Raw genomic sequence first — 27,354 nt, forward strand, 5'->3', positions numbered from 1 at the left:
ATTTGTAAACAATGTGAAAAAATATTAAATTACTTTGTTACAATGCTATTTTTCATTGTGTTCTCGTACTTTTTTAGTGGTAATGTTAGAAAAAAGAGCGAATTGTCAAAAATTGCTTCCCCATACAAATTTCTTAAAAAATATGGGAACGAAAAAATTACGGAAATTGCAAAAACTGCAACGTATCAGCAATCGTATTGAGATGCCAACGAACATGCTACTAGGCCAAAATTGTATGGCAGAAAACAGGAGAATAGGGTGTTATTCGGCGCTATTTTTGTTTAAAGAGAATTGCAAGTCTTGCTAAACTTCAGAGTACGGGAACGCATTTTTAGCACTAAACGGGAAAACTGCTGCAGGTTCTGAATAAACTTTTATCTATCAAAATTTATTATTATGATGTCTCAACGATAAAATCATTTTTTATTTTTTCATTTATTAGTACTATACACAATTAATACGATATACATATAGATAATTTTACGATAATTTTCGAAATAAAGATGTAAAGTTCTATATTGCCATATATTCTTGATGACTAATTCAATTTACAACAACTTGTTTTGAAAATGCATGTTCAATCAGCTCCGCATATGCATCTACCTTGATCATTGTGATATTTTGAAATCAACAAAAAAATAAGTGTAAACACCGGGATGTATTTCAGGATTTCGTGAAATCCAGTGGATTTTAGAGCGCAAGTGTAAACTTGGCATTCGATTGTTAAATTAAATCTTATGCTAAGTTTACATTTACGAAATCCACTCGATTTCATCCGTCAATTCCATAGCTCAAACGTCAAATGAAATCGCATCTGAAATCCATCGGATTTCATTTGACGTTTAACCTATGGATTTGACAGATGAAATCGAGTGGATTTCGTAAATGTAAACATAGTAGCTTTATCCGCTTTATCTTGTTTGTCAAATCAGCTGACTTCTTGCAAGTTTTTGCAAATTGTTGTTCGATAACATTCTGCAAAATTTAGCTTCGAGAGAGTAAAATAAGTGGAGAGAAGTTACTGAGTACTTGCAATATTTTTTACTTGCGAAGTTATCGTACAGACCTAATCTTTCGAACTTTTGATTTTTGCTTAGAACTCAAAAATCGATCTTTTGATTCGTTTGATCAAAGTCCTTTGTTGGATAAATCCGACACCATCAATGTAAATTCGGTTTTTTGCAGATATTTGAGTGCAATTTAATTATAGCTGTGTTCCAGAACTAAAAAGTTTTTACAATTTTTACGACTTTTACACATTTTACTCGAAAAAGCGTTCCCGTACACAAAAAAGTTGTAAAATGTTCACTTCTCTTTAAACAAAAATGGCGCTCAATGACGCTCTCTTTAAAAACTTTTTACACGACAAATTTGGGCGAGTAAAAAAATAGTAACATGGTTGCCGGCGTCTGATTGGCTGATACGCCGACTTTGACATTTGTTCCAGTTTTTTTGACGTATTTTCCATTTTTCCGTTCCCGAACTATTTCAAAAAACTTATGTGTGAGAACAAATTTTTTGCAGTTCTCTCTTTTACGAGTTTTACCATTAAAAAGTACGGGAACGAAGCTTATGTTTCTCGTATTCGCATACAAATAAATTAGTTAAAATTATCTAATTACACTAATACCTCGATTTGCGTTAATAATTGGTTCCAACGCAAATGAAACCCCATATTTCTACATGTTTTGAATAATCTCTTCACAAAATTCAAAGCCACTTATATTAGTTTTTAATATCGCAAACAGATTCAGCAGTGCAAATCGAAAAAATTTATTATTTTTGCTTAACAAAAATCGAAACAACGCAAATCGAGGTATTATGCTATGTTTACATTTACGAAATCCACTCGATTTCAAGTGTCAATTCCATTGCTCAAACGTCAAATGAAATCGAATCGATTTCAGATGAGTTTTCATTTGACGTATATGCAAAGGAATTGACAGTTGAAATCGAGTGGATTTCGTAAATGTAAACATAGTATTAGTGTACTGTGAAAAACAATAATCCTTTGCTTGGCTTAGTCCATATTTACATTAGGCAATTTTCCTTGCGGCAATTGTCAGTTTGATGGAGAGAGGGGTGACGGATAATGTAAGCCTTTGCCTTTCAAAATCCTCTCTCACCGACAAAGTGACAATTGCCGCAAGGAAAATTGCGTAATGTTAATATGGACTTACTTTAAAAAGAAATAGTGTGTTCATAGTACCGTTATGCTTGGTTTACATTTACGAAAACCACTCGATTTCGGAAGAGTTTTCATTTGACGTATACGAAAAGGAATTGACAGTTGAAATCGAGAGGATTTCGTAAATGTAAACCAAGCTTTAGGTTAACTTTGATCATCAGTACAACAAATAAAGTAACTTTCCCAGCAATAATTACTCAGCAAGTTCTCTCAGTGAGTTTTACTCTCTCATGCAAGAAAAAATACAGAAAGTTATCGAACAACATTATGCAAAAACTTGCAAGAAAGTCAGCAGTTTCCGAAAAAGTATGAAAATTGTTTTTGTTTCTGTTGTATACGATACGTATTGAATAATTGTTAATCCACTATCCATGGTACAATAAAGGATAGGTAGGCCAGGTATGAAAATCACTGAGAAATGCCACCCTGCAGCCATGGCTTAAAACGTCAAATGGAATGGTACAATAATAATGGTAGATGTACCTGCATAGCTATCCCGTATTACAAAAACATATGGAACTTAGAGTTTCACTTTTTATATGTTAAAAGTGCCATAAAGCATGGTTTAATAAGAAAGGTTAGCCAAAGCTTTATGTGAATTTAAATTTTTTCATTCGAGTATGCCTAAAACTTCAAAACAATATAAACAAACTGTGTATGTGTGTGTGGTGTTTGAATAATATGCCAAACAATTTTAAAAAAACAATCGAATTCAATGATTTTTAAAATTGTTTTTAGACCATTTGTATGGAAGAAATTGGTGAGATTTGCATTGAAACAATCAGTTTATCATATTCACAACTCGATTATGTGGAGAAAACTTAACTCTTCATTCATTTTTCGCGCTTTTTATAAAATGCTCAAAAAATACATTGTAAACAAACCCACTTGTTGCTTTTATTTTGAAGTTTTAGGAATTGAAGAAAAACAAGGGTTCTATAGATTTTTTTCATTTAAATCTACCTCTTTACTTATACCATGCCATAAAGTGTAAAAACATTTCTTTAGCTAGGCTCCAGAATATTCTTGTTGATAAAGTGTTCCAAAAACAGCAAAAGTTCTTCCCAAACTTATGACAGTGAAAAAATGTCATTCACCTATTTTCTACTTGACAAGTTTGGCTAATCTGACATCGTGATTGCTGGCATCCGATTTGCAGATAAATGTCAGCAGAATTTTTACAAAAATTTTAATTTGTACATTCCCGTACTTTTGGAACAAATTTAAATTAATATCGATATTTGATAATACTTTCATTCGTAAGTTTTGCTAAAAAAATCAACAATTTTATTTTGCCACGCGAATACACATTTTTTGTCCTTGTTTTCAATTTTAAGATATAAGCTCTGTTCCTTTACCTGCCTGAGGTTACCATTTCATACCATTTTTAACCTGCAAAGCGTTCCTTTACTTTAACAAGCATACAATTTATATGATAGCAGTTCACCATTTTTACCATTTTTGCCACTGTTAACATTTTTTAAAGTAAAGGAACAGACCAATAGTGTTACAGCAGAAGTTTTTTGTTGGAACAATTCAGCGATACATCTACCTTTATGATTGCATAATGACAAAAACAGTACAAAATGTCAACCCTGCTTTTGACAGATTAGGCCATAAAAAGAAAAAAATTGTAATCAGCTGTGAGCTGTGGCCTACCTTTACTTTATTCTACCATGCCACTATCGATGTAATCATATGTTTAATAAATTGTCATTTAGTTGTAATAAACTCTCCGAAGACAACAGTTGTTTGATTTATAGCACACGGAAGATACAACAATTATGGCGACGAGCGAACCAAAACCGCGTAGCAGCTTTCAAATAGAGCCATTTGATGAAAAGGCTACATCTTGGAATCGCTGGGTAAAAAGATTTGAGACGGCGATGCTGATTTTTCAGACGGACACGGCCATGAAGGCCAGGTATCTGTTGCATTTTATGGGCACTGCGGCTTATGATAAGCTATGTGACAAGGCGTTACCCAAGCTACCAGAGGATTTGGGATATGATAAAATTTGTGAATTGCTGGAAGCACATTATAATCCTAAACCAAATGAGATATTTTTGAACTTCAAATTTCATTCGCGTAAGCAACACTCAACAGAATCAGCTGCAGAATATTTAGTGGCTTTGAGACAGCACGCAATTGGTTGTGGATTTGGCACATACGAGGATAAAGCACTGAGGAATCAATTTGTTTATGGAATTGGTAATAAGAAAATTCAAAGTCGGTTACTAGAAAAGGACAATTTGTCATTGGATGACGCAATAAATTTAGCGAACATGTATGAACAAGCTGAAAAGGGTTTCGCTGAAATGAACAAGCAAGAACAAACAAGCAATGAACATCAACAAGAAGCGGTAGGTATGGTGAATATGAAAAAGACAAGAGAGAGAGGAAAGAAAACACGAGAGGCAGGCCAAAGAACAAGAACAAAACAAAATGCATTCTGTAACAGATGTGGCAGCGGTGAACATAATTCAAACGAATGTCGTCACATAAATACATTTAGCGAACATGTATGAACAAGCTGAAAAGGGTTTCGCTGAAATGAACAAGCAAGAACAAACAAGCAATGAACATCAACAAGAAGCGGTAGGTATGGTGAATATGAAAAAGACAAGAGAGAGAGGAAAGAAAACACGAGAGGCAGGCCAAAGAACAAGAACAAAACAAAATGCATTCTGTAACAGATGTGGCAGCGGTGAACATAATTCAAACGAATGTCGTCACATAAATACGGTGTGCAATTTTTGTAAAAAGACTGGCCATTTAAGACGGGTGTGTTTTAGAGCACGAGGAACAATGAAACAAATATCAGACGGCGAAGGCAGTGAAAAGGAGGAATCTGACAATGGAGTATATAAGATGGAAAGTAATGTACAAAACTCCAACATACGGGATAAAATCCTATGCACATTAGAAGTGAATAATCGAAATATAACGTTCGAAGTCGACACGGGAGCCCCTGTCACCATTGTAAGCCCTGCTGATGCATATAAATATTTTTCAAGGAAAATACGAATTCATGAACCAGATTTGGAGCTGTATAGTTACTGCAAGACCCCTATCGATTGCGCGGGTTACATTTGGGTGAAAGTAAGTGCACAAGATGTAACAAAGGTCAAAATGTATTTAGTGCGTGCAAATCGGAAACCACTGCTAGGTAGAGAGTGGCTTCGGTTAATCAAATTGGACTGGCTGAAGATGTTGAAAGGAAGGAGTGTGTCATCCGCTTGTGTAAATAAAATTCAGGAGTCGGCCAATTTGGAAGGCCAGTTAAGGAGGATATTAGAAAGTTATCCAAATTTATTTTCGAAGACAGTGGGCAAAATTAAGGGCTTTCAAGCTCGGTTGAATATTAGACCCAATGCTGTTCCACGATGTATGAAGGCGCGACGAGTGCCGTTTCCATTATTGCAAAGAGTAGAGGAGGAACTCCATAATCAGGTAAAGGATGGATTATTGATAAAAGTGGAACGTAGTGAGTGGGCCACACCGATAGTGGTAGTCAGGAAGAGAGATGATAAGCTACGAATTTGTGGAGACTACAAAATAACGATCAACCCTGTGCTAGTAGTGGACAAACACCCACTGCCTACAATCGACGAATTGTTCAGTACAATGGCGGGTGGCCAAAAATATTCGAAGATAGATTTATCCAAAGCATATCTTCAATTAGAAGTACATCCGGATGACCAAAAATTGTTAACCTTGAGCACACACAAAGGGTTATTTCAGCCAACAAGACTGATGTTTGGAGTGACTAGCGCCCCTTCACAATGGCAACGGTTAATGGAGCAGTTGTTAGCGGACATACCAGGCGTTAAGGTGTTTCTAGATGACATTAAAATAACAGCCAACAATGACAAAACACACCTGGAGCGTTTGGAAGAAGTACTAAAGAGATTGGACAGGTACAATATGCGTGTAAACCTCAGTAAGTCCGAATTTCTACGAGAGAGTATTGAGTATTGTGGCTACGTAATCGATCGACAAGGAATTCGTAAAATGCCAGCAAAAATAAAGGATATTCAGGAAATGAAATGTCCAGTGAACAAAGACGAAGTTCGATCATTTTTGGGGCTGGTGAATTATTATGGCCGGTTTATCAGGAATTTGAGCTCTATAGTTTATCCTTTGAATCGGTTACTGCACAAGGAAGTTCCATTTAATTTTGATGCCAAATGTAAGTCTGCCTTCGAGGAAATAAAGAGGCAAGTTGGCTCAGAGGTGGTGCTCACACATTATGATCCAAGGAGGAAATTAACGTTAGCGGTGGATGCAAGTCCCACGGGGGTAGGTGCTGTGTTAAGCCATGAATTCAGCGATGGAACTGAGAGGCCTATACAATTTGCATCCCAAACGTTAAATGAAACACAGAGGCGGTATAGTCAAGTGGACAAGGAGGCGTATGCGGTAATATTTGGTGTTAAAAAGTTCTTTCAATATATATATGGAAGGGAATTCACATTAATCACAGACAATAAAGCAATATCGCAGATTTTCGCACCTGATAAAGGATTGCCCGTTTTGTCCGCAACACGTATGCAACATTATGCATTATTCCTGGAATCCTTTGATTACAAGATTCGACTGCGTAAATCTAAGGAAAATGGTAATGCGGACGCATTGTCGAGGCTTCCAGTAAAGGAATGCAACAAAACTATCTGTGAGGTAGATCAGATCGAAATGGATTTAATTGAAAATTTACCAATTACTGTCAAGGAATTAAGCGAGGCCACCGAGAAGGATGCTGAAGTGAAGCGCTTAGTGGAATGTTTGACATATGGTAGGAAGTGTGAGTCTGTCGATAGTTTTGGAATCGACTCAACTGAATTTAGCTTGCAGCAAGGTTGTCTACTGAGAGGCATAAGAGTGTATGTGCCAAAACCTTTGAGAGCAAAAATCATACAAGAATTACACTCGGGACATTTTGGTGTATCAAAAATGAAGTCACTTGCGAGAGCGTATTGTTGGTGGAAGAATTTGGATAAGGATATTGAGGAAGTGGTTGCTGGATGTTATGAATGCCAAATAGTACGACCAAATATCAAGAAAGAACCGGTTCATTACTGGCTTCCCCCAAAAAAGGTTTTCGAGAGAGTACATGTAGATTACGCTGGCCCCTTTTTGGGCAAATATTTTTTTGTACTGGTAGACGCTTTCAGTAAGTGGCCGGAGGTCAGGATAGTTCCAGATATAACCACAGAAACAACAATTGAAGTTTGCAGAAGTATATTTGCTCAATTTGGTATACCGAACATACTAGTCAGCGACCACGGAACACAGTTCAAAAGCGCTAAATTTCAAGAATTTTTAAGACAAAATGGTATCATGCATAAGTTGGGTGCACCGTACCACCCCGCAACCAATGGTCAAGCGGAGCGGTTTATACAAACGTTCAAGACCAAATTGAAGGCAATACCGCGTAAGGACGAATTGCAGAAAAAAATTGATCGAATTTTAATGGCATATCGGCGCGCAATACACCCGGCTACGAATAAATCACCAGCTATGATAATGTTTGGACGACAAATACAAACTAGATTGGACCTTCTACTGCCAAACAATGAAGTCCGAGACCCAGAAAGACAAAAAATCAAAAGAGAATTATCAATAGGAGACGCAGTGATGGCCAGAGACTATTTGGATAAGCTAAAGTGGAAACCCGGAAGAGTGAGAGAATTGGCGATTTGTTGGAACAGACACATTGATCAACTACGGAAGGTTAGTAGCGGAGTGATGCCTTGTAATGTGGGTGATAGAACACTTAGAGGTAATTATGAACCATCAAATTTGGTAATGGAGGGGAGAGAGGGCCCTACAACAACGAACGATTCGGAACGAGAAATAACTGATGAAGTAGTGAATGCCGATGTCCGCGAGCAGTCATTCGCAACGCCATCAAGTTCTCCGGAGTCAACATTCATCGGGTTTGAAGAGCCAGAAGAAGAACCGAATGGTAATGACGAGGCAGTCCCTGTCAGGATGAATCCCAGAAGGAATTTACGACGTCCATATCGGCTGAACGATTATGTAGTTGAAACAGATTGAAATGTATCTATTTTCTTAGACATAACTTTTAATGTTTTTTATACTATTGTTGAATTTACTTTTAACTTATAACTTGGTAATAAGAGAGGGGAGAGGTGTTGTATACGATACGTATTGAATAATTGTTAATCCACTATCGATGTAATCATATGTTTAATAAATTGTCATTTAGTTGTAATAAACTCTCCGAAGACAACAGTTGTTTGATTTATAGCACACGGAAGATACAACAGTTTCTTTTGATATTTTTAACCAAATGGAACAAAAACATTATTTTTAAAATTGCATTTGACTTATTTAAAGCAGTAATCCTATCCACAACGATCTAAAATTTAAAAAAATGTGAAATTGTGAAATTTTCTTGGTCAAAAATTTTAACATTTCAAGTTGTTAACATTGAACAGCTGATAAAAAGTTCGCTGGGCGAATATACAAATTTTTACGGGACAAATTTTCCCAGCAAAAATTTGCAAATTCTCAGTCACAGAACTCTTCAAAAATCTCTCGCAACTCGCTCTCTTTTGTTGGATAATTTTGTTATCGAACAGCATTCAGTAAAAATTTGTACAAATTTTTGGGTTATCGTATAGACATTTTTGGTCTGTTCCAGTACTCCAAGAATCTTCTAATTTTTACTATTTTTTCCGATAACATAAAGGAAAACATGTTATCGTAGTAAAAAATAGTAGCTTCTTGCAGGTTCTGGAACAGACCAATTGTTGTCTTGCTCTTATCAATGTAATCTGTTGGTCTGTTCCTTTACTTTTGAAAATGGTAAAACCGGCAAAAGTAGTAAAATTTGTAAACTGCTCACATATGAATTGTATGGTGTCAGAAGTAAAGGAACGCTTTTCTAGTAAAAAGTGGCTAAACTTGAGGATTCTTGCACGTAAAGGAACATAGCTTGTATATTTCATTTTCGTAGTACATCAAAAAGTCAAAACAGAACTGACATCACCACTTATTGAAGAAAATCAACCGCATTAATTGTCAAAAGCAGCCGCTGTATCAATATCCATTTTGTTGGGGCATTGTTTTTTCACCATTTTACTTTCACCTCATTCGCAAATATCACACTCCTCCCTTGTCGTCTTCCTTCTAAACAAAAGAATAAAATTCATCAGCTGTTTTCATTTGCTCATGTCCCCCATTTTTGTTTTGGTTATTTATTTTTATCGATTATTCTCTTTTATCAACTTCTTCGTATCGTTTCGTTGAACACTTATTCACCAAATTAAACCCATCATTATTCTTTTCTTGTCGTGTTCTGTCATCTTCACATTATATACCAACTACCAATTACTGAGTAATTGTTAAGGTTAGAGAGAGAATTGGCTCTGTCGGCTGGCATTTCTGCTGATTTCTTGTGTTTCTTGGCTAGTGAATCAATAATAAAGGTAAATTTCTGTTTTTTCAGTGATAAATTGTGGAAAAGAGTTGGAAATTTGTTAATAATTCCGATTTAGAATCTGTTGAGCTTTAATAGAGTGAAAATGTGTTCGATAAACAATGAAAATCAGTGAAAATAACGAGAGATTTAACAAGCCTTACATAACCCCTACAAGACGTCAAATCGTTGGAGTGAAGAGGATTCATAAACAACAACTGATTAACTTCCAAAAAACTTTTTTCTTCCAGCAACATGGGCGGTCATGGTCACGGACATGGTGCACCCTACAAAGTGCCAGATGCCAGCACTTACAAGGTGGAAGATGTACCCAAACTAGTGGAAGTGAGAGAAGCTTTGGCTCGCCAAGGTCTTAGAGATCCTTGGTTGCGGTAAGTGTTCAATTGTTAAGTTTGAGGTGCATTTAGGGGACTCCACTGGTTAATCATAACACTATATTGAGAGAGGTATGGAGGTGAATCAACATACAGACATTTTTGGGGAACTGTACATAGTTGAACGTCTTAGAATCCTCTATAGTGAATCAAAGTGGAACACCTATACCACCTATGCCATTATTAATGTCTTTTCGTTTCTCTTTTAGCAATGAAGTCTGGCGCTATAATGCCAAGGAATTCGGCACCCATGCCTCCCGCCTGAGAACATTCATGTTGCGTGGTTTTGTTTTGGGTTTGGGCTTAACTGCCGCTACCGTTGCTTTGGAAACTGTCTTTGGTGGTGATGACCATCATGGACATGGACACGGCGAAGAAGGCCATCATTAGTGTACTAGTAAATTAAAATAATTTGTACAGAATTTAAGTTAATTTGTTTTCCTGCTTTTAAAGTACCAAAAATAAATTGTTAGCCAGAAATGTGCACGACATGGAAAATGGAAATCGTATGTGGCAGAACTTTTCCTCGTGTTCAAGGAAAGCGTAGTCTATTAAAGAATACAAAATGGTTATTTTCTACCAACAATTTATGAACCATCCTATGGAGATTTATCAAAATGTGAACCTATATCAACAATTATCTACAAGGATGTTTCGTATCCCTAGGAAAATACGAAGGGTTATGTTGAATTTACCAGCTATGCTCGAATCGGACTGAAATTTGTTCCACAGGTAGGTCTCGTCTCTCTGATCACGATTATATGCAATTTTATGGGGGAAGCCCATACTTCCCGAGATGGATCTGTAAAGATCCAAAATCTTGGCATATCTTTCCTTTATCGACCCACCACTGAAAAATATGAACATTTTACCTAGTGCCTGGCTTATCGTTCCTTTACCGACCCACCTCAGAAAACTCGGGAAGTATACATTTCCGCAACAAAAGCAATACATGGTTGGAATCGGGATAAAAAGCACTATCTGTAGTAATTTTTTCATAATTTTCTGCGGTGGGGGTCGGTAAAGGAAATAAGTTCCTTTCGTTGGAATCGATATGAAAAGCACTCTATCTGTGGTAAAATTTTCATATTTTTCTGCGAGAAGTCGGTAAAGGAAAGAAGTTCCCTTCCATGGAAGTAAATAAAAGTTCTGTACCGCTTTTTTCAATATTCAACAAATTGTTTATTTAACTGTAAGACTTAATACGGTTAGGCAACAAAGTAATCTTAACAGCACGAGCATCATATTCCTCACCATCAATGGTATAGGTGGCCATATCAAACTCCTTCGGTTGTAATTCAATTGTGCGACTCTTGAGCAAAAGACTTGGTTCCATCTTCTTCTTAATATGTGTCACGAAATCAATTCCTGCCTCTATGGTTTCAATAATTTCAGTATTTAATTCAGCAAAAGTTTGGGCATTTTGTTTCCACCCAATATCCATTTGCTTGGCTTCAACGGTGTGTTCCTCTTTTTGACCACACGTTTCATTAACAACAGTTGCTGCCATGGGTGCGGTGGGTTTGGAAGCAAACAATTTCTTGAAGACACGCTGAGTGTGTGTTTTTGTTTCCGCACATTTTGTACATCCCGCACAGGGGGGTGTGCATGTTACATTTGCCTTGATACTATTCGACATTTCACTGGTGAAAGCCGTTGCCACAGCAGCCGCATGATGTCGTAAAGCACCAAAATACCAATATTTATCTTTCTTAGCTTCAATGTCACGCAAGAGACCCCATGAAAACTTTTGCAAACCATATATGGGTCTGTGTGGTTCGGGATCATTTTCATCAGGCAACACTTCATATTTCAAAACATTGCGATAACGTAAGCGGTCTTGTAACAACGAGAGCACACAAGACGATAAACATTTTACATAGGCCACCTTCTTTTTCGAATCAGTGGGTAGAAATGCAGACACCGTTTCATTACGTTCTCCCAAAGGCAGTAACAAAATCGGACAAGGGTCATCTTTGCGTCGCAGCAAACCAGTTACAACCTCCGAAGAAGTACCATCCCCGCCAGCAATAACCAGAACATCGGGTAAATTTGGTAATGACTCAATCAATGACTTCGCATGTCCAATTTCTTTGGTCTTCAATATCTCTACCGAATAGCCGGCTAAATGTAATATGGGCTCGCAGTATTTTCGAAATGTTTTTTCACATGATTTATCATTGGCAACGGGATTGATTACCACCAATGCCCGTTGTGGTATTTTCGAAGAAGTTGGGGGTAAATTTCGACATACTTCTTGCATATGCGAGGTTATTTGATGTTCAGTCCACAAGTAGTTGGTGCCCCAACCGACAGGCAGGGAGATAAAGGCCAATTTCTTCCAATGATTTTTCACAAACGTGAACATGGTGTGGCAGGGATTAAAGGTCTTCTGAAAAAGGAAAAAAATGCATTTGAGAAGTTTTATTGGATGAAGGAAATGCACTGCATTTTAATATGAGCCACCCTAATACTGATATGGTGTTAAGTAAGAGAGTCATTCGGAAAGTTCCAAAGAAAGAATGACTATGGACTTGCTAAACGTCCTGAATACATCTATTTTTAAAGCATCGCATCTTCATCAGTTTATATTCTTGACTATCTTAACTATTTCACTGATAATTGATTGATTTTTATCAAAAACCGCCAGCCAGTCAGGAGATAGATCAGGAGAGAGTCCGCACTTACGCAGTTAACAATTGTTCTGTTAAAATTATTTTCTATCGAAATCAGAAATATATACTAGAAAACTTATTTATTTCCACTTATTATTTAATACGAAATTCTTTTTATTAATAAAATTCTTACATTTCAACAATAAAATATTCCCAACACACACTTTCGCGACAACTGACAACCACCCGTCAGAGATCTGTACATCGAAAATGTCAAACCAAGAGTACTTGGTAATCGATCAATGAAAACTAGACAATCAGCTGCTATCAGTTTTGTTTCGGCTACAAATCTTTATCGGTAATTCTCTTTTATTTCTTATTCGTCGTTGAACTCATATTCACCAAATTAAACCGGTCATCAAGCATGCTGCAGCGTCCGCCTTTAACTTGATGTTCAGTGGGCGGGCTTCAGTTTGCATAGACTCGAAACCCATCACTCTCTTGTGTTCCGTTGACTTTGCTACACATTTAGCTATGGATATGTCCCGGCAAATTCTCTTATTTATATAAGGCTTTGGGAAACTGGGCAGCTCTTTACAGCTGCTATTGATTGAATCTCTAAGCGCTTGCCAACCACATTTATAAAGAAAGGGTCTTAAGAAGCAACCTTTCCTTTGGGAAGGCCGTTAGAAGTACCCTTCCCTTTGGAATGGGTCTTAAGAAGAAGCACCCTTTCCTTTGGAAATGGTCTTATGAAGCGCCTTTTCCTTTGGAAAGGGTCTTATGAAGCACTCTTTCCTTTGGAAAGGGACTTAAGAAGCACTCTTTCCTTTGGAAAGATTCTTCAGAAGTTTCCTTTTCTTTTAAAAAGGTTCTTAAGAAGTTTCCTCTCCTTTAGAAAGGGTCTTGAGAAGTTTCCTTTCCTTTGAAAAGGGTCTTAAGAAGCACCATTTTCTTTGGATCAATCAATTGCTACTTTAATATTTAAATTCCCATTTGCAAATACTGAAATACCTTTGCAAGAAATTTGGTTACATTTTTGCCAAGTAGTTTTATTTAAAAAATGCATATACATGGAACGTGGAGGAAAAAGGGAAAATTGTGGGATGAAATTACAAATAGGTATATAGTGTGTAATCCTAACAAAGTGTAATGATATAAATAAACATCAATTTACGTTGACCGCGGCTTCAGCTCATCAAAACATGATCGTAAAAATATTTGAGGTTTCTTGGCGGGATTAAAGTACTCATGACCCTTAGACCAATCATAGCCAACAGCATAAGCAAAGATGTGGCCCGAAGCATTAAAACCACATTTGGTAATAGATTGATCCATTGTTTCGGAAGACTTTAATTTGGTACGAGCATCCTTGTCCCAGAAACTGAATGTGCCATCCGAGCCGACAGTTACCAAAGTACCATGCACGGGATGGAATGATATGTCATTGACAGCATAAATGTCTTGATAGCCAGCAGTGCCTGAAGAACGATGACACTTAAAGGTAAAGTTATCCTTTGGATTTACCGGTTGCACATATTGTATGGCAACACGTCCCTCTATGCTGCCCAGAGCATAACCTAGGAAAAGACGAATTAGTTATTATTTTGATTAAACTTAAAATTCCCCATAAGTTGTGTATATCTTACCTGTCGGCTTCTTATTCTTATCCCTAAAAATGGCAATGGTGCGATGTTGATATTTCAACGGACTCTCCTGCCGCTTAAACTCTGTGGGACTATTTTCCAAAGAGTATACAATCAAACCCCGACCAGCAGTACCCACAACAGCCATGGGGAAATCAACATCAGCACAATAACAACGTTCCGGCAAATTGATGGCCATAATAGGGTTGGGTGTTCTTGTATCCCAGAATTTCAATGTTTTGTCCCAAGATCCAGTCATTAGACACGTGTAATTGGTACCCTTAACCCAATGACAAACCTTCACAGGTCCATCATGCCCAGCCACTTGCATTTGTTGATCTGATGCTAAATCCCAAACTTTAACCTGTTTTTCACTAGCAATAAACACCTTGGTGCCATCATCAGCCCAGCTTACATCCAGCACGGGACCACCCATTGTTTTCATTGATTTGGGCACCGTCTTACCAGTCTGCTCCACTTCCCAGCATCGTACGCTACAATCCCAACTTCCAGCGATAAGGAAATTCTGCTGCAATGTGCCTGGACTGAATTCAAGAGCTGAGACAGAATCTTCTGGCGGAGAGACCACCTCAAAATCATTCATACGATTTGTGGATGTTGTGGTTGCAGTTGCACCAAAGGCCGATGTTGTGCCTCCCAAAGTTGACTGGCCAAACATATTAAAACTACTTTTCTAATTCCACGCTTTGCTTTTTTTCTTCCAAATTTATTTTCGCAATGTTGTTTTTTCTCCGCTTTGGAACAAGCCGTATAGAGATCTATCCACTGACTATTGAAACTGCAGGGACCTATAAAATGATTTATGTCGTCTGCTGTAGAGATCTATAACCTTGCCAACGAATTTCTACAGGGGTTTATACACTGAAAAGCAAATAGTAGTTGTCATATAAAACGGAGAATTGAAGCATACTTTTAGGATTAATTAAAAAAAAAATACAAACAATAGTAATATTCCTTATATACTGTAGTTGTGTTCCTTTACTTACCTGAGGTTACCATTTGTAACCTGCAAAGCGTTCCTTAAGCTGAAAACACATCCAACGTTTGGGTAAAGTTTTGTGTCGTTTTGGCCGTTTTTACACGGTTGGGCATGATGCCGAAAAATTCAAATTCATTTGAAATATATGCAACAAATATATGTTGTTGTTTTTTCTCAACGCCCAACACAAAACTTTACTCAAACGTTGGATGTGTTTTCAGCTTTAACCCCAAAAAGTGGTTGTTTGACGATTATTTGACAATGAAAAAAAAAAATGAACAAAAACAGAAGAAAAAAGCGAACGCTGACAAAACAAAATTAAAAACTGTGAAATAAAAGAAGAAAAGGGCAATTTTTATTACTTTTTGACATTGCTACCACAATTTTTTAATATAAATGCAACATATAATAAATAATTCAAGCTAGTGTTGCATGGTAGAACAAGAAAAGGTAGCAGCAATACCCAGCTGACTGAACTGGGCTGTATTGTTAGTGTCAAATTCCATACGACATTTTATATATTTATTTCTATGTTCGATGTTTATTAGGGATATATATTTTTTGAAGAACAAATTTATTAATCAGAAAAAACTATTTCCCATAAAGACTCCTTCATATCATTGACATGTAACCTCCTACAGGTCCGAACGACATGCCGCACACTAAAACACCGCTTATAGAGGCGGTACAATATTTGTTAATATGAGTGGTATTTTGTTAAACTTGAAAATAATAAAGCCCTAATAAACACGTAATTTTCTGTTTTCAAAAGCAAACGATTGAAACAGCTTCTTTTTTCAATGAATTACCAGCGACCTCAAACATTTTTGCAAGAATTCTACTTTCTGCGAGAAATTATGCATTTAGTGGAATGATATGGATGATGAAGGCCTGGGTACATAAGCTACCTCGCCTGGTTGCCTTGCTTTCCTGCTTCATTTCTGACATAATAAAAATAAACAAATAAAGAAGGCCGAGCAAATTTCGAACTGGGTTGCCCTTTTCTTTTTTATTCTTTTATCAGAAGCAAGCAAGGTAAGCAGGCGAGACAGCTTATGTACCTAGGCCTTTAAGCTCGTTGCCTGCTTTGCTCCAATAAAAGAATAAATAAAAAAAGCAACCTAATTAAAATTCGTCTTGGCCATTCTTTATTCTTTTACCCACCCGAAATGAAGCCACGTAAGCCAGAAAAATCCATTGTGTTTCTACCTTAATATTTTTTTAGAATATCCTTAGAAATTTTTTTCCGAATTCCGAATTGAAAACAAAACTGGTCGGCACAGAATTGCCTTTTATAAACGCAAGAGGCAAGTTTAAAAAGGAATGAAGAGCAAACTCGCCTAATATATTCCGGACTTTCCAAAAATGAATGAACAATTTTTTGTTCTTTTTGATTTTTTTAAAATTAAATAGCACAAAAAAATAATTTTAAAAATTGCATTTTAGTTATTTAAAGCGATGATCATAGGTACAATTATTCTAAAATATTTAATTTTGTGAAATTTTCTTGCTCAAAATTGTAAACATTTTAATTTGTTTACATTTAACAGCTGATTAAAATTCAGCTGGCCACACTTGCACATTTTTATAAAAATCACATAACTGTCAAAAAATCTAGAGTTGTGCCAAAGGAACTATATGGAACTATCTAGTTCACTTCGCAGTTCCAATGACCCACATTTTTTCTTTGAACAAACTGCGTATACTTAATATCACACGTTATATTTCATGATGTTACTCATACGTTTTGGAACTAGTACAAGGAACTAGGAACTAGATTACCCAACTCTAAAAAAATCCCTCTCAACTCGCTATCTTTTACCGAACAATTTTGTTATCGAACAGCATTAAGTAAAAATTTGTACGAATTTGTAAACATTTTTAGGTTTTGGTACAGACCTAATATGATGATAATTGGTACAATATGATAAAAATCCTTAAGATTAGGTGTGTACTATAACTTTCCCAGCAATAATTATAACTTTCCCAGCAATTGAAAGTTCCAGCAACCTCTCCCAATGAATTTTACTCTCTCAAACTCACTCAAGCAAGAAAAAGTGGAGAAAGTTATCGAACAACATTTTGTAAGAATTTGCAAGAAAGTCAGAAGTTTCCAAAAATATATGAAAATTCTTATTGTTTCTTTTGATATTTTAAACCAAATAGAACTAAAACACAATTTTAAAATTTCATTTTACTTATTTAAAGCAATAATCCTATCCACAACGCTTTAGAATCTAAAAAATGTGCGATTGTGAAATTTTCTTGGTCAAAAATATTAACATTTCAAGTTGTTTACATTGAACAGCTGATTAAAAGTCAGCTGATCAGACTTGAAAATATTTGTGGGACAAATTTCCCAGCAAACATTTGCAAGTTTTCAGTCACAGAACTATAAAAAATCTCTCTCAAGTCGCTCTCTTTTGCTGAATAATTTTGTTATTGAACAGCATTTAGAAAAATTTGTACGAATTTGTACAAAGATTTGTGGGCTAACGTACAGAGTAAACGAACATCATTCAGTAACAATTTGTACAAATTTTAAGTAAACGAACACACATATTATGTCTGTACGATAACTCAAAAGTTTGTACAAATTTGTACAAACTTTTACAAAATGCTGTTCGATAAGAAACTTGTTCAATAAAAATGAAGTGAGAAGTATTTGCAAGTAGTTGCAAGAATTTGCAAATATTTTTTACTTGCGAAATTATCGAACAGGCCTATTGTTATACACATGGTGGAATAAAGGCCTGGGTACATAAGCCGCTGGGCTTTCTTGCTTAATTCATTTTTGGTAAAAGACCAAAGACCAATTTCGACCTAATTGAAATGTGGTTCTGACTTTATTCCTTTACCAGAAATGAATTAAGTAAGAAAGCCGAGCGGCTTATGTGTCGAGGCCTTAAGAAGGTGTTACATCAAATCATACCAAACGTCAAATTTGGTCGCAATAATGTATTATTGTGAATTGCTTGTTTACATTTTGTATGTGTTTTTATTCACAATAATGAATTTTGACAACTAGTGTGATAACCAGCTGCTTTTGCCGCTGTACCTGTATTATTGTGCCATGGTTATGGGTACTTTACACGATATGTATTTTACATATGGGTTGTCACTTTGCGTATACATTTTGTATATAAAAAGTGACAACCCATATGTAAAATACATATCGTGTAAAGTACCCATTATACAGCATCGTGCGTTAGGCCTTGTTTATATTACTGCCTTTTGCAGGGTTAACCTTCTTATTGAGGACTTATTTGACGTATACGCAAAGGAATTGGCATTTGAAACCCAGTGGGTTTGTTAAATCCGGTTATATATAAGCGTACTATTATACCCGGTTGCACTTACCCGGATTTGATAAACCCATTGGGTTTCAAATGTAAATTCCTCATAAAGGAAGATTAATGCAAACCTAATAAGACGACAATATGGTAAACAAGTAAGAAAAGCGTTAAGTTCGGTCGGGCCGAACTTTTTATACCCTCCACCACAAATTTCAGCCATTTCGGTGGATTAATGTAGTCACAACCTTCAAAATACCGAAATTCGGAAGGTACCGTTCTATGGGGGCTATATGATGGCGTGGACCTATACCTACAAATTTCTGGGGGAAGTTTTATACGCCTAAAGAAGACTAAATACCAAATTTCAGCCATCTCGGTGTGATAATGAGGCTAAAACGTTCAAAATATCGAAAATCTGAAGATATTGTATTATAGGGGCTATATCAACACGTGGACCTATATAAACATTTTATGGTAGAAATGTTTCTTAGCCTCTGGAAACACAAAATGCAAAGTTACAACCGATTCTTTGGTCAAATGGGTCAAATACATTCAAAATATATTAAAATGACGTGTACTTTATAAGGGGCCTTATATGGGGGCTATACCAAAACGTGGACCAATATAACCCAACTTTGGTAGGAATGTTTTCTGACCTCTGAAGACACAAAATACCAAATTACAACCAATTCTGTGGTTAAATGGGTCTAATACATTCAAAATATATTAAAATGACGCGTACTTTATACGGGGCCTTATATGGGGGCTATACCAAAACGTGGACCTATATAACCCAACTTTGGTAGGAATATTTTTTGGCCTCTGGAGACACAAAGTACCAAATTACAATCAATTCGGTGGTAAAATGGGCCAAATATCTTAAAAATTCCTTAAAACGACGACGCGTCACGCGTCATTTTGTATGGGGGCTATACGAAAGCGTGGACCTACATAGCCCGTTTTCAATACCAAAAGTCCTACGTAAATATAACATATTTTCCCAAAATTTCATCAACCTACGTCAATCCGTTCGGACGCTAGAGTGATTTCCACAGACGGACAGACGGACAGACAGACAGACGGACAGACGGACAGACGGACGGACATGGCTATATCAATGTAGAATTGCACGCTGATCAAGAATATATATACTTTGTGGGGTCTACAATGATTATTTCGAGTAGTTACAAACGTAGTGACAAACTTAATATACCCCCATCCTATGGTGGAGGGTATAAAAATAATATGGAATAGTGTACGCCCTTCCTTGCTGCCGGGACTTTTACAAAGCTAACAACAAAATTCATTGTCTTTCTAGCTTTAGTCTTCCTTCGTATTTAAGGCATTCTACATCTACCAACATGTCTACCTATTCTTCTTCCTTTGCTATATAAGGCTGAAATACTCCGGAAATGTAAGCCAACATTACGCTGAGCTGTTTCTGCCACCCTTGAAAAATTATTTCATTGCATCACGGAACTTGATTGTTTTTATCCCGCTTAAATTTCTTCCAGTAACACCTATGAAGTAAAGACACAATCATTTGACCATTATCGTGGCTTTACCTTTATGCACTTTATACCCCGGTTACACTTCATCGGATTAACCCAGTGGGTTTGGATTTCAAATGTCAATTCCATAGCGCAAACTTCAAATAAATCCTCTCGAAGTGGGTTAACCCGGCAAAAAACTTTAGTGTAACCGTACTATTACTTAAAATAAATTGTGATTGACCAGTTTATCATATCCGGCATTGATGTTTCACATTTTAAAACTTTCAAAATAATTGCCTTCTCCTATTCGGCACACTTCTTAAATTTTTTCATGCGAAAAACACGCGTTCGTTGAAAGTCATTGAATCAGACAGTGCATTCCATGTAACAAAACATACCTATACAAAAACAAATAAACTATGGGCAGCAAAAGAAAAATCCCCTCACAAGAAAAAAAATAAACAATACGATTGGTAACCTTTTCGATATTCAATTTGTGATTTGGAACATGTGTCACATGCCGTATGATGATTTGGAGGGCATGGATGATTACGTCATACAGGAACATTCATTCATTTCTATGTATTACATACATATGTAGTATGATCAACATCAATGTGACAGTAGATCAGCACTGGGCTGACTTTGCAAAAAACACTATATCATGGGCCCAAACACATCTGTATTTTGTTGCTGGTTATTGCCCTGCAGATAGTGTTTTCGCAAAGTCTTTTTTACATCAAAGGGGTTTTAGTACAGCTTGGGAATGCGCTTTCTTCTTCCATTTTCTGCTAACCCAAATAAAAACAAGTAAGAAAAGCGTTAAGTTCGGTCGGGCCGAACTTTTTATACCCTCCACCACAAATTTCAGCCGTTTCGGTGGATTAATGTGGCCACTACCTTCAAAATACCGAAATTCGGAAGGTACCGTTCTATGGGGGCTATATGATGGCGTGGACCTATACCTACAAATTTCTGGGGTAAAGTTTTATACGCCTAAAGAAGACTAAATACCAAATTTCAGCCATATCGGTGTGATAATGAGGCTAAAACGTTCAAAATATCGAAAATCGGGAGATTTGTATTATGGGGGCTATATCAACACGTGGATCTATATAAAAATTTTATGGTAGAAATGTTTCTTAGCCTCTGGAAACACAAAATACAAAGTTGCAACCGATTCTTTGGTCAAATGGGTCTAATACATTCAAAATATATTAAAATGACGCGTACTTTATAAGGGGTCTTATGTGGGGACTATACCAAAACGTGGACCTATATAACCCAACTTTGGTAAGAATGTTTTCTGGCCTCTGAAGACACAAAATACCAAATTACAACCAATTCTGTGGTCAAATGGGTCTAATACATTCAAAATATGTTAAAATGACGCGTACTTTATATGGGGCCTTATATGGGGGCTATACCAAAACGTGGACCTATATAACCCAACTTTGGTAGAAATATTTTTTGGCCTCTGGAGACACAAAGTACCAAATTACAACCAATTCGGTGGAAAATGGGCCAAATATCTTAAAAATTCCTTAAAACGACGCGTACTTTATATGGGGCCTTATATGGGGGCTATATCGAAACGTGGACCTATATAACCCAACTTTGGTAGGAATATTGTTTGGCCTCTGGAGACACAAAGTACCAAATTACAACCAATTCGGTGGTAAAATGGGCCAAATATCTTAAAAATTCCTTAAAACGACGACGCGTCACGCGTCATTTTGTATGGGGGCTATACGAAAGCGTGGACCTACATAGCCCGCTTTCAATACCAAAAGTCCTACGTAAATATAACATATTTTCCCAAAATTTCATCAACCTACGTCAATCCGTTCGGACGCTAGAGTGATTTCCACAGACGGACAGACAGACAGACGGACAGACGGACGGACATGGCTATATCGATGTAGAATTGCACGCTGATCAAGAATATATATACTTTGTGGGGTCTACAATGATTATTTCGAGTAGTTACAAACGTAGTGACAAACTTAATATACCCCCATCCTATGGTGGAGGGTATAAAAATGAAAATAAACCTTTTGACTGATGTTGGTGTGGATGCTTTGACATCCACTCTCTCAGATTATTATAAAAATGGACAATGACAGCAATTCCCTGACTACTATTGTTCAAACTGCTTAGTGACACAAAAAGCATACTGTAGTTGGGGGCGGGGACGACATCCCGTAACTCAACCACATAAATTACTGCTTAAACAGACAGGGCTCACCTTTACCTGATCGGTTGAAAATTCCCCAAAGTCTGGCTTAATCCCATTGTTGTTGTTTTATTATTTTAAAACAACTAATTTATTAGTGGAAAAAGGTTGGCATTGTTCGCCAAGGGGTAATTGAATTAGCTATCCCAATAAAAAACGACGCCACCAATGTTCGATTTGAGAAACACTGGCACCGTTTGTATGGTTGGCTGCGACAAGCTACCAACTACATTTTGTTATGTGCATTCGTCGAAATTCGACGACACAAAGCAGTGGGAGGTTTGGTTTGTTTCGCAAACACTTTCGTCGGAGTTGTGTTAGGTTGCCAAAGAAAAACTTCTCATTGAAGTTGTTTGTCACGGGCCTCACTACAGTAATTTCACTGAAATTTTGACACGAAATTATGCGTCTCTAGATCGAGTTCCATAGTAGAGTAAAATCGTAAAAATGCTGTAGTGGGGAATTCGAGCAAAGAACGCCTAATTTCATGAAATTTTTTAATGAAATTCATACTAGTGTGGAACGGGACTTTCTTTGTTCACCTTTATACTTCGAGCTGATGATTGATGTTTGGGTATAAAAAGTTTCTTGTTGAAGAAGTTATTGAAAAATAACTTCGGTGGAGAATATCCGCAAAGAGAATATCTCTGCTTAACTGCCTTTCCCGTTTAATTACCTCACAATCTAAGTCCCCAAATTTTTTTCATATAAATGAGTTCAAACTGTCCTGGTTTATTACTTTTCTATAAGTACCAATTCGGATATTTACCTGTAAAATATTTTCCCAAAAAGATCGATGACTACGTGAATTGTGATGAAGATGTCCAGTGTTATGTTATGATCACAGATGAATAATTTTCTTATAGACTAAATAATATAACTTACCCCAAAAGATCTTAAAAAATTCCCCAAGTCTTTGTTTAGAAAACCCATGTTCTCCTTATACAAAGGTGTTTCAACAAGGTATTCTTATAGAAGACAACAGAGTCTTCTAATGGAGGACCCCAAGGTCTTCTGATAGCAGATCCATAGCTCTTCTCATAAAAGACCTCAAGACTTTCTGCCATCTCTAGTCAAGATCCAATAAAATATATTAGCATTTTTAATCAGCAAAAACTCCAAATACAGCTACACAAGAAACAATAACAACAAACACAATTTTACATTTGACCTTGAGAGCTTATCACTCTCTTGGGAGGTTAATAAAAGGTATGGATATTTATTTGTGATTTTGTAAAAAAATATGGCAGAATGGACTTTGACTTAAACATATGGGGGGAACGAGACTCTCAGAGTAACTTAAATTTCTACATGAACACCAATTCACTTCTCCTGGGTCTTAACAGAACCATCAACCATACCAAAGTAAGCCTTGGTAGCCATGTTAACAAACAGGCCTGTCTCCACAACACCAGGCATGAATAACAAATCTCTATTCACCTCCGACCAATTAAAATCTGCACTGGCTGGGAAATGCCAATCCAAGATGAAATTGCCATTGTCCGTGACACAAGGTCCAGCCTTGGCCACTGCCATACGCAACTTCAATTCACCGCCGAAAAGTTTTTGTATTCTATCGCGAACCGGCACATACGCCATGGGAACAACTTCAATAGGAACACCCTTTTTATATTATTCTCCCAATTTTTGAGAATTCTTGGTGAAATCTACAATGATGATAAGTTTCTCAGCACATGAGGCAACAATTTTCTCCTGCTACAGGCTACCACCACCACCCTTGATCAGGACCATATCTTTGTCCACTTCATCAGCACCATCTATGGCAACAGCCAATTCGGGATAACGATCAAGATCACCCAGCACTAAAGGCCAGAACAGAATCAATCGTCGCTTGCTTTGCTTGCTTCCCAAATGTCAAATTAAGAGGCTCTGGCATTCCTTTATAATTTGACATTTGGGGAAGCAAGCAAAGCAAGCGACGATTTATTCTGTTCTGGCCTTAAATTATTCTCGACAATTAGTTGACGTGCTTGGAAACTGGTGGGTACACATACCACCTCCAAGCCTTCGTTTTTAACACGTTCAGCTAAACGGTCGACAGCAAAAACAACTGTTGAGCAACTTCCAATGCCCATAGCAGTTTTGTTTTTAACCCACTCGTCTACGGCACGATAAGCAGCTATTTTCTTGGCTTCGTTGAGAGACATGCTGGTGGCTTGAAGAGATAAGCAGCGAACTTCACGTGTTACTAAATGCCGCACAAAAATCTGTTTGTAGCTTGAACAGCAATAGACAAATCGGCTAAACGTCATTTCAACAGAAATGGAAATTGTTTTTATTTTTTCAAGCAAAACAATACGAACAATACGGCAAGAACCAAGGCAAACAAAGGCACATTTACAGTGAGTGTCAAAAATATTCGGTTTTCAATTTCACCTGTTTTCCCTTCAATTTCACCTGTTAACCCTGTTTTCTATGCGTCAAAAATATTCGGTTTTTGTTGTGCAAAAGTCACGAAAATATAGAAATAATCGATTTCGTGAAACACATAAGCCAGCCAAAACAAAGAACTGGGAGGGAAGGTAGGGGAATCTCCTGAAAAATTACGGCTTAAGGCCTGCGTACATAAGCTGCCTTGTCTGATTGCCTTGCTTTCATGCTTCATTTTTGACATAATAAAAATAAAAGAATAAAGAAAGCCGAGCAAATTTTTGAACTGTGTTGCCCTTTTCTTTTTTATTCTTTTATCAGAAGCAAGCAAGGTAAGCAGGCAAGGCAGCTTATGTACTCACCCCTTTAACCGCCCTTAATTTTCTTGATATTGGTCACTGAGTCCTAAATGACTTTCATAAGATAGAATATATGCACTTACATTACAAAAAATCGTAAGGATAAAGCCTTTCATGGCCTTGTAACACATCACAAACCATCGGCTTATTTACGTAACCAAAAATCTAGTTCAAGTTTGTTGATGTACCTTCAAAACTTGATGTACATCAGAAACTTGGTGAAATGGAGTTACAGCCTGTTCATGTATGTCGATAAGAAAATGAATGCGCAAGAAAAACTACCAAATTTGAGTGTGTTTTTCAAATTTGTTTTTTGTTTTGAAGTAAAAGCAAAGGCAATAATATTTCAAAAACTAAAGTTTGGGTGTGTTTCATGCGCACACATTTTCGTTTCGAAATACATAAACTGGGGGTTAGTTTTGAATGTCTAGGCAGGAAAATCAGTACGCCACCAAGTTTCCGGCCGTTTTGTGTACTCCAACACAAAAAATAAAGTACAAAGGAGCTTCTAGTCGAAGGTCACACTAGAGTGATTTCATTGAAATTTTTAGGGATTCTTAAATCGAGTTCCCCACTACAGCAACTTCATGATTTTACTCTAGTATGGAAATCGACCTAGGAACCCTGGATTTCATGAAATTGTTTCATTGAAACCATCTAGTGTGACCAAGGACCTAGGAGAAATGTAGTTATCAATGACTTATGAGCTGTGTTCCTTTACTTACCTGAGGTTACAATTTTTACCATTTGTTACCATTTTTAACCTGCAAAGCGTTCCTTAACCCCGAAAAGTGGCAAAACTGGAAGCAATTTTTAAGAGAGTGAGAGTGGAGAGAGCGAAAATGGCTTTCTCTTCTACCACAGGCTACCAGCAAAATTTCTGCAGGTAAAAAATGGCAGAACTGATTTTTCGACTTTTGTTTGACGATTATTTCACAATGAAAAAGAAAATGGACGAAAAACAGAAGAAAAAGTCGAACGCTGACAAAACTAAATTAAAAACTGTGAAATAATAGACGGAAATTGATTTTTTATGTTTCTTTTTGACATTGCTGCCAGATCTACCATTTTTCCGTTCCCTTACTTTTCTGGTACTTGGTGAACAATTTTAAGAAAACTAATATGTTTTTTACTTTAGAACAAAAATCACATTTTAGGGCCGTTTAGTCATTTATTTGCTAAAACTGGCAACATTTTTCGTCATTTACCATACAAAAATAAATGACGATAGCTGCGTCATTTATTCTAAACAAGGCACACAACCCTGGGGCCTAATTACGTGATTCGATTCGATCGGGAATATGCTCGCGAATAAGTTTTCGACACGATAAAAAAACGGCATGACAAGACTTGATCGAAAACGTTCAAGCAATGTTATCGATTTTTTAGATAGTAACCGGTAATCGATAAGGTAATCTTCAGGGAATATTATGAAGGTAGACGTCAAACAATATGTTTATTTTAAAACAAAAACTAAAAACCAAAATTATGAATGAAAAAACGTGAATATTTGTGGAATTTGTTGAACAATACATTGAATAATTATTTCGGAATGAAGTAGTGCTAAGAAAATAATCAATGTTTACAAAACCTTTTTGACATTGTTGTAACGGATTGATAATACATCTACCTTAATAGTTCTCTCTCAAAATAAATGAGAGAGGATGTGGTGCGGTTTTTCCTTAGCCTCTCTGAGAGAGTCTTTCCTTTGGTAAACAACCTATGAAAAACGCTATTAATATTAAATATTTTTTTGCGGAAATGCTTACTAAAGAATGCATAAATTGCATAAATCTCTCTAGCGGGTGCAAAGGACTTTTCCCATTTTTTTTTTGTTATTTTGTGTTAAAAAAATGCTGAGATTTTTTAACTAATTTTATTTTTCTTCTATAAACCGACAACAAACAACAATTTTCACATTTTATACAAAAACACTTTAAGAAGTCTTTCATTTTGTTGCATCATTTTCAGTGACAGTCACTGTATAGGCCAAATTCCGTCACACCATGGTTTAATAAGAAAGGTTAGCCAAAGCTTTATGTCAATTTAAATTTTTTCATTCGAGTATGCCTAAAACTTCAAAAAAATATAAACAAACTGTGTATGTGTGTGTGGTGTTTGAATAATATGCCAAACAATTTTAAAAACAACCGAATTCAATGATTTTTAAAATTGTTTTTAGACCATTTGTATGGAAGAAATTGGTGAGATTTGCATTGAAACAATCAGTTTATCATATTCACAACTCGATTATGTGGAGAAAACTTAACACTTCATTCATTTTTCGC

At 36.5% G+C, this 27,354-nt stretch overlaps 5 protein-coding genes across 6 annotated transcripts in view; 2 read left to right on the forward strand and 3 right to left on the reverse strand.

The window, feature by feature from the left end:
* LOC141405330 (uncharacterized) overlaps positions 1-27,354 on the forward strand; it is a 540,708-nt gene that overhangs the window by 460,123 nt on the left and 53,231 nt on the right. The window lies entirely within an intron of this gene.
* On the forward strand, positions 9,509-10,539 carry ND-B12 (NADH dehydrogenase [ubiquinone] 1 beta subcomplex subunit 3). Its single transcript, XM_073989502.1, has 3 exons — positions 9,509-9,645; positions 9,887-10,027; positions 10,240-10,539. The coding sequence occupies exons 2-3, from the start codon at positions 9,891-9,893 to the stop codon at positions 10,418-10,420; spliced, it is 318 nt and encodes a 105-aa protein (XP_073845603.1). The 5' UTR covers positions 9,509-9,645; positions 9,887-9,890; the 3' UTR covers positions 10,421-10,539.
* Mulk (acylglycerol kinase-like protein Mulk) lies at positions 11,189-12,942 on the reverse strand. 2 transcript variants are annotated; one of them, XM_073989500.1, is made up of 2 exons: positions 12,839-12,942; positions 11,189-12,422 (listed from the first exon to the last, which is right to left on the reverse strand). In XM_073989500.1, exon 2 carries the CDS (start codon positions 12,396-12,398, stop codon positions 11,217-11,219), a length of 1,182 nt encoding a protein of 393 aa, XP_073845601.1. In that variant the 5' UTR covers positions 12,399-12,422; positions 12,839-12,942; the 3' UTR covers positions 11,189-11,216. The 2 variants fall into 2 exon arrangements, with proteins under 2 accessions (XP_073845601.1, XP_073845602.1); XM_073989501.1 differs by having other exon boundaries at positions 12,719-12,882.
* On the reverse strand, positions 13,672-15,092 carry Rae1 (ribonucleic acid export 1). Its single transcript, XM_073989539.1, has 2 exons — positions 14,295-15,092; positions 13,672-14,225 (listed from the first exon to the last, which is right to left on the reverse strand). The coding sequence occupies exons 1-2, from the start codon at positions 14,968-14,970 to the stop codon at positions 13,819-13,821; spliced, it is 1,083 nt and encodes a 360-aa protein (XP_073845640.1). The 5' UTR covers positions 14,971-15,092; the 3' UTR covers positions 13,672-13,818.
* Positions 23,513-24,629, reverse strand: LOC141405752 (ribose-5-phosphate isomerase-like). The gene is given in 2 exon segments (XM_073990439.1): positions 23,513-24,138; positions 24,276-24,629. Coding segments are annotated over 2 exon segments (813 nt in total). The 5' UTR covers positions 24,590-24,629; the 3' UTR covers positions 23,513-23,639.

Source organism: Musca autumnalis, unplaced genomic scaffold (genome assembly GCF_047663935.1).
Source record: "Musca autumnalis isolate F117 unplaced genomic scaffold, ASM4766393v1 scaffold_5, whole genome shotgun sequence".
NCBI lineage: Eukaryota > Metazoa > Arthropoda > Insecta > Diptera > Muscidae > Musca > Musca autumnalis.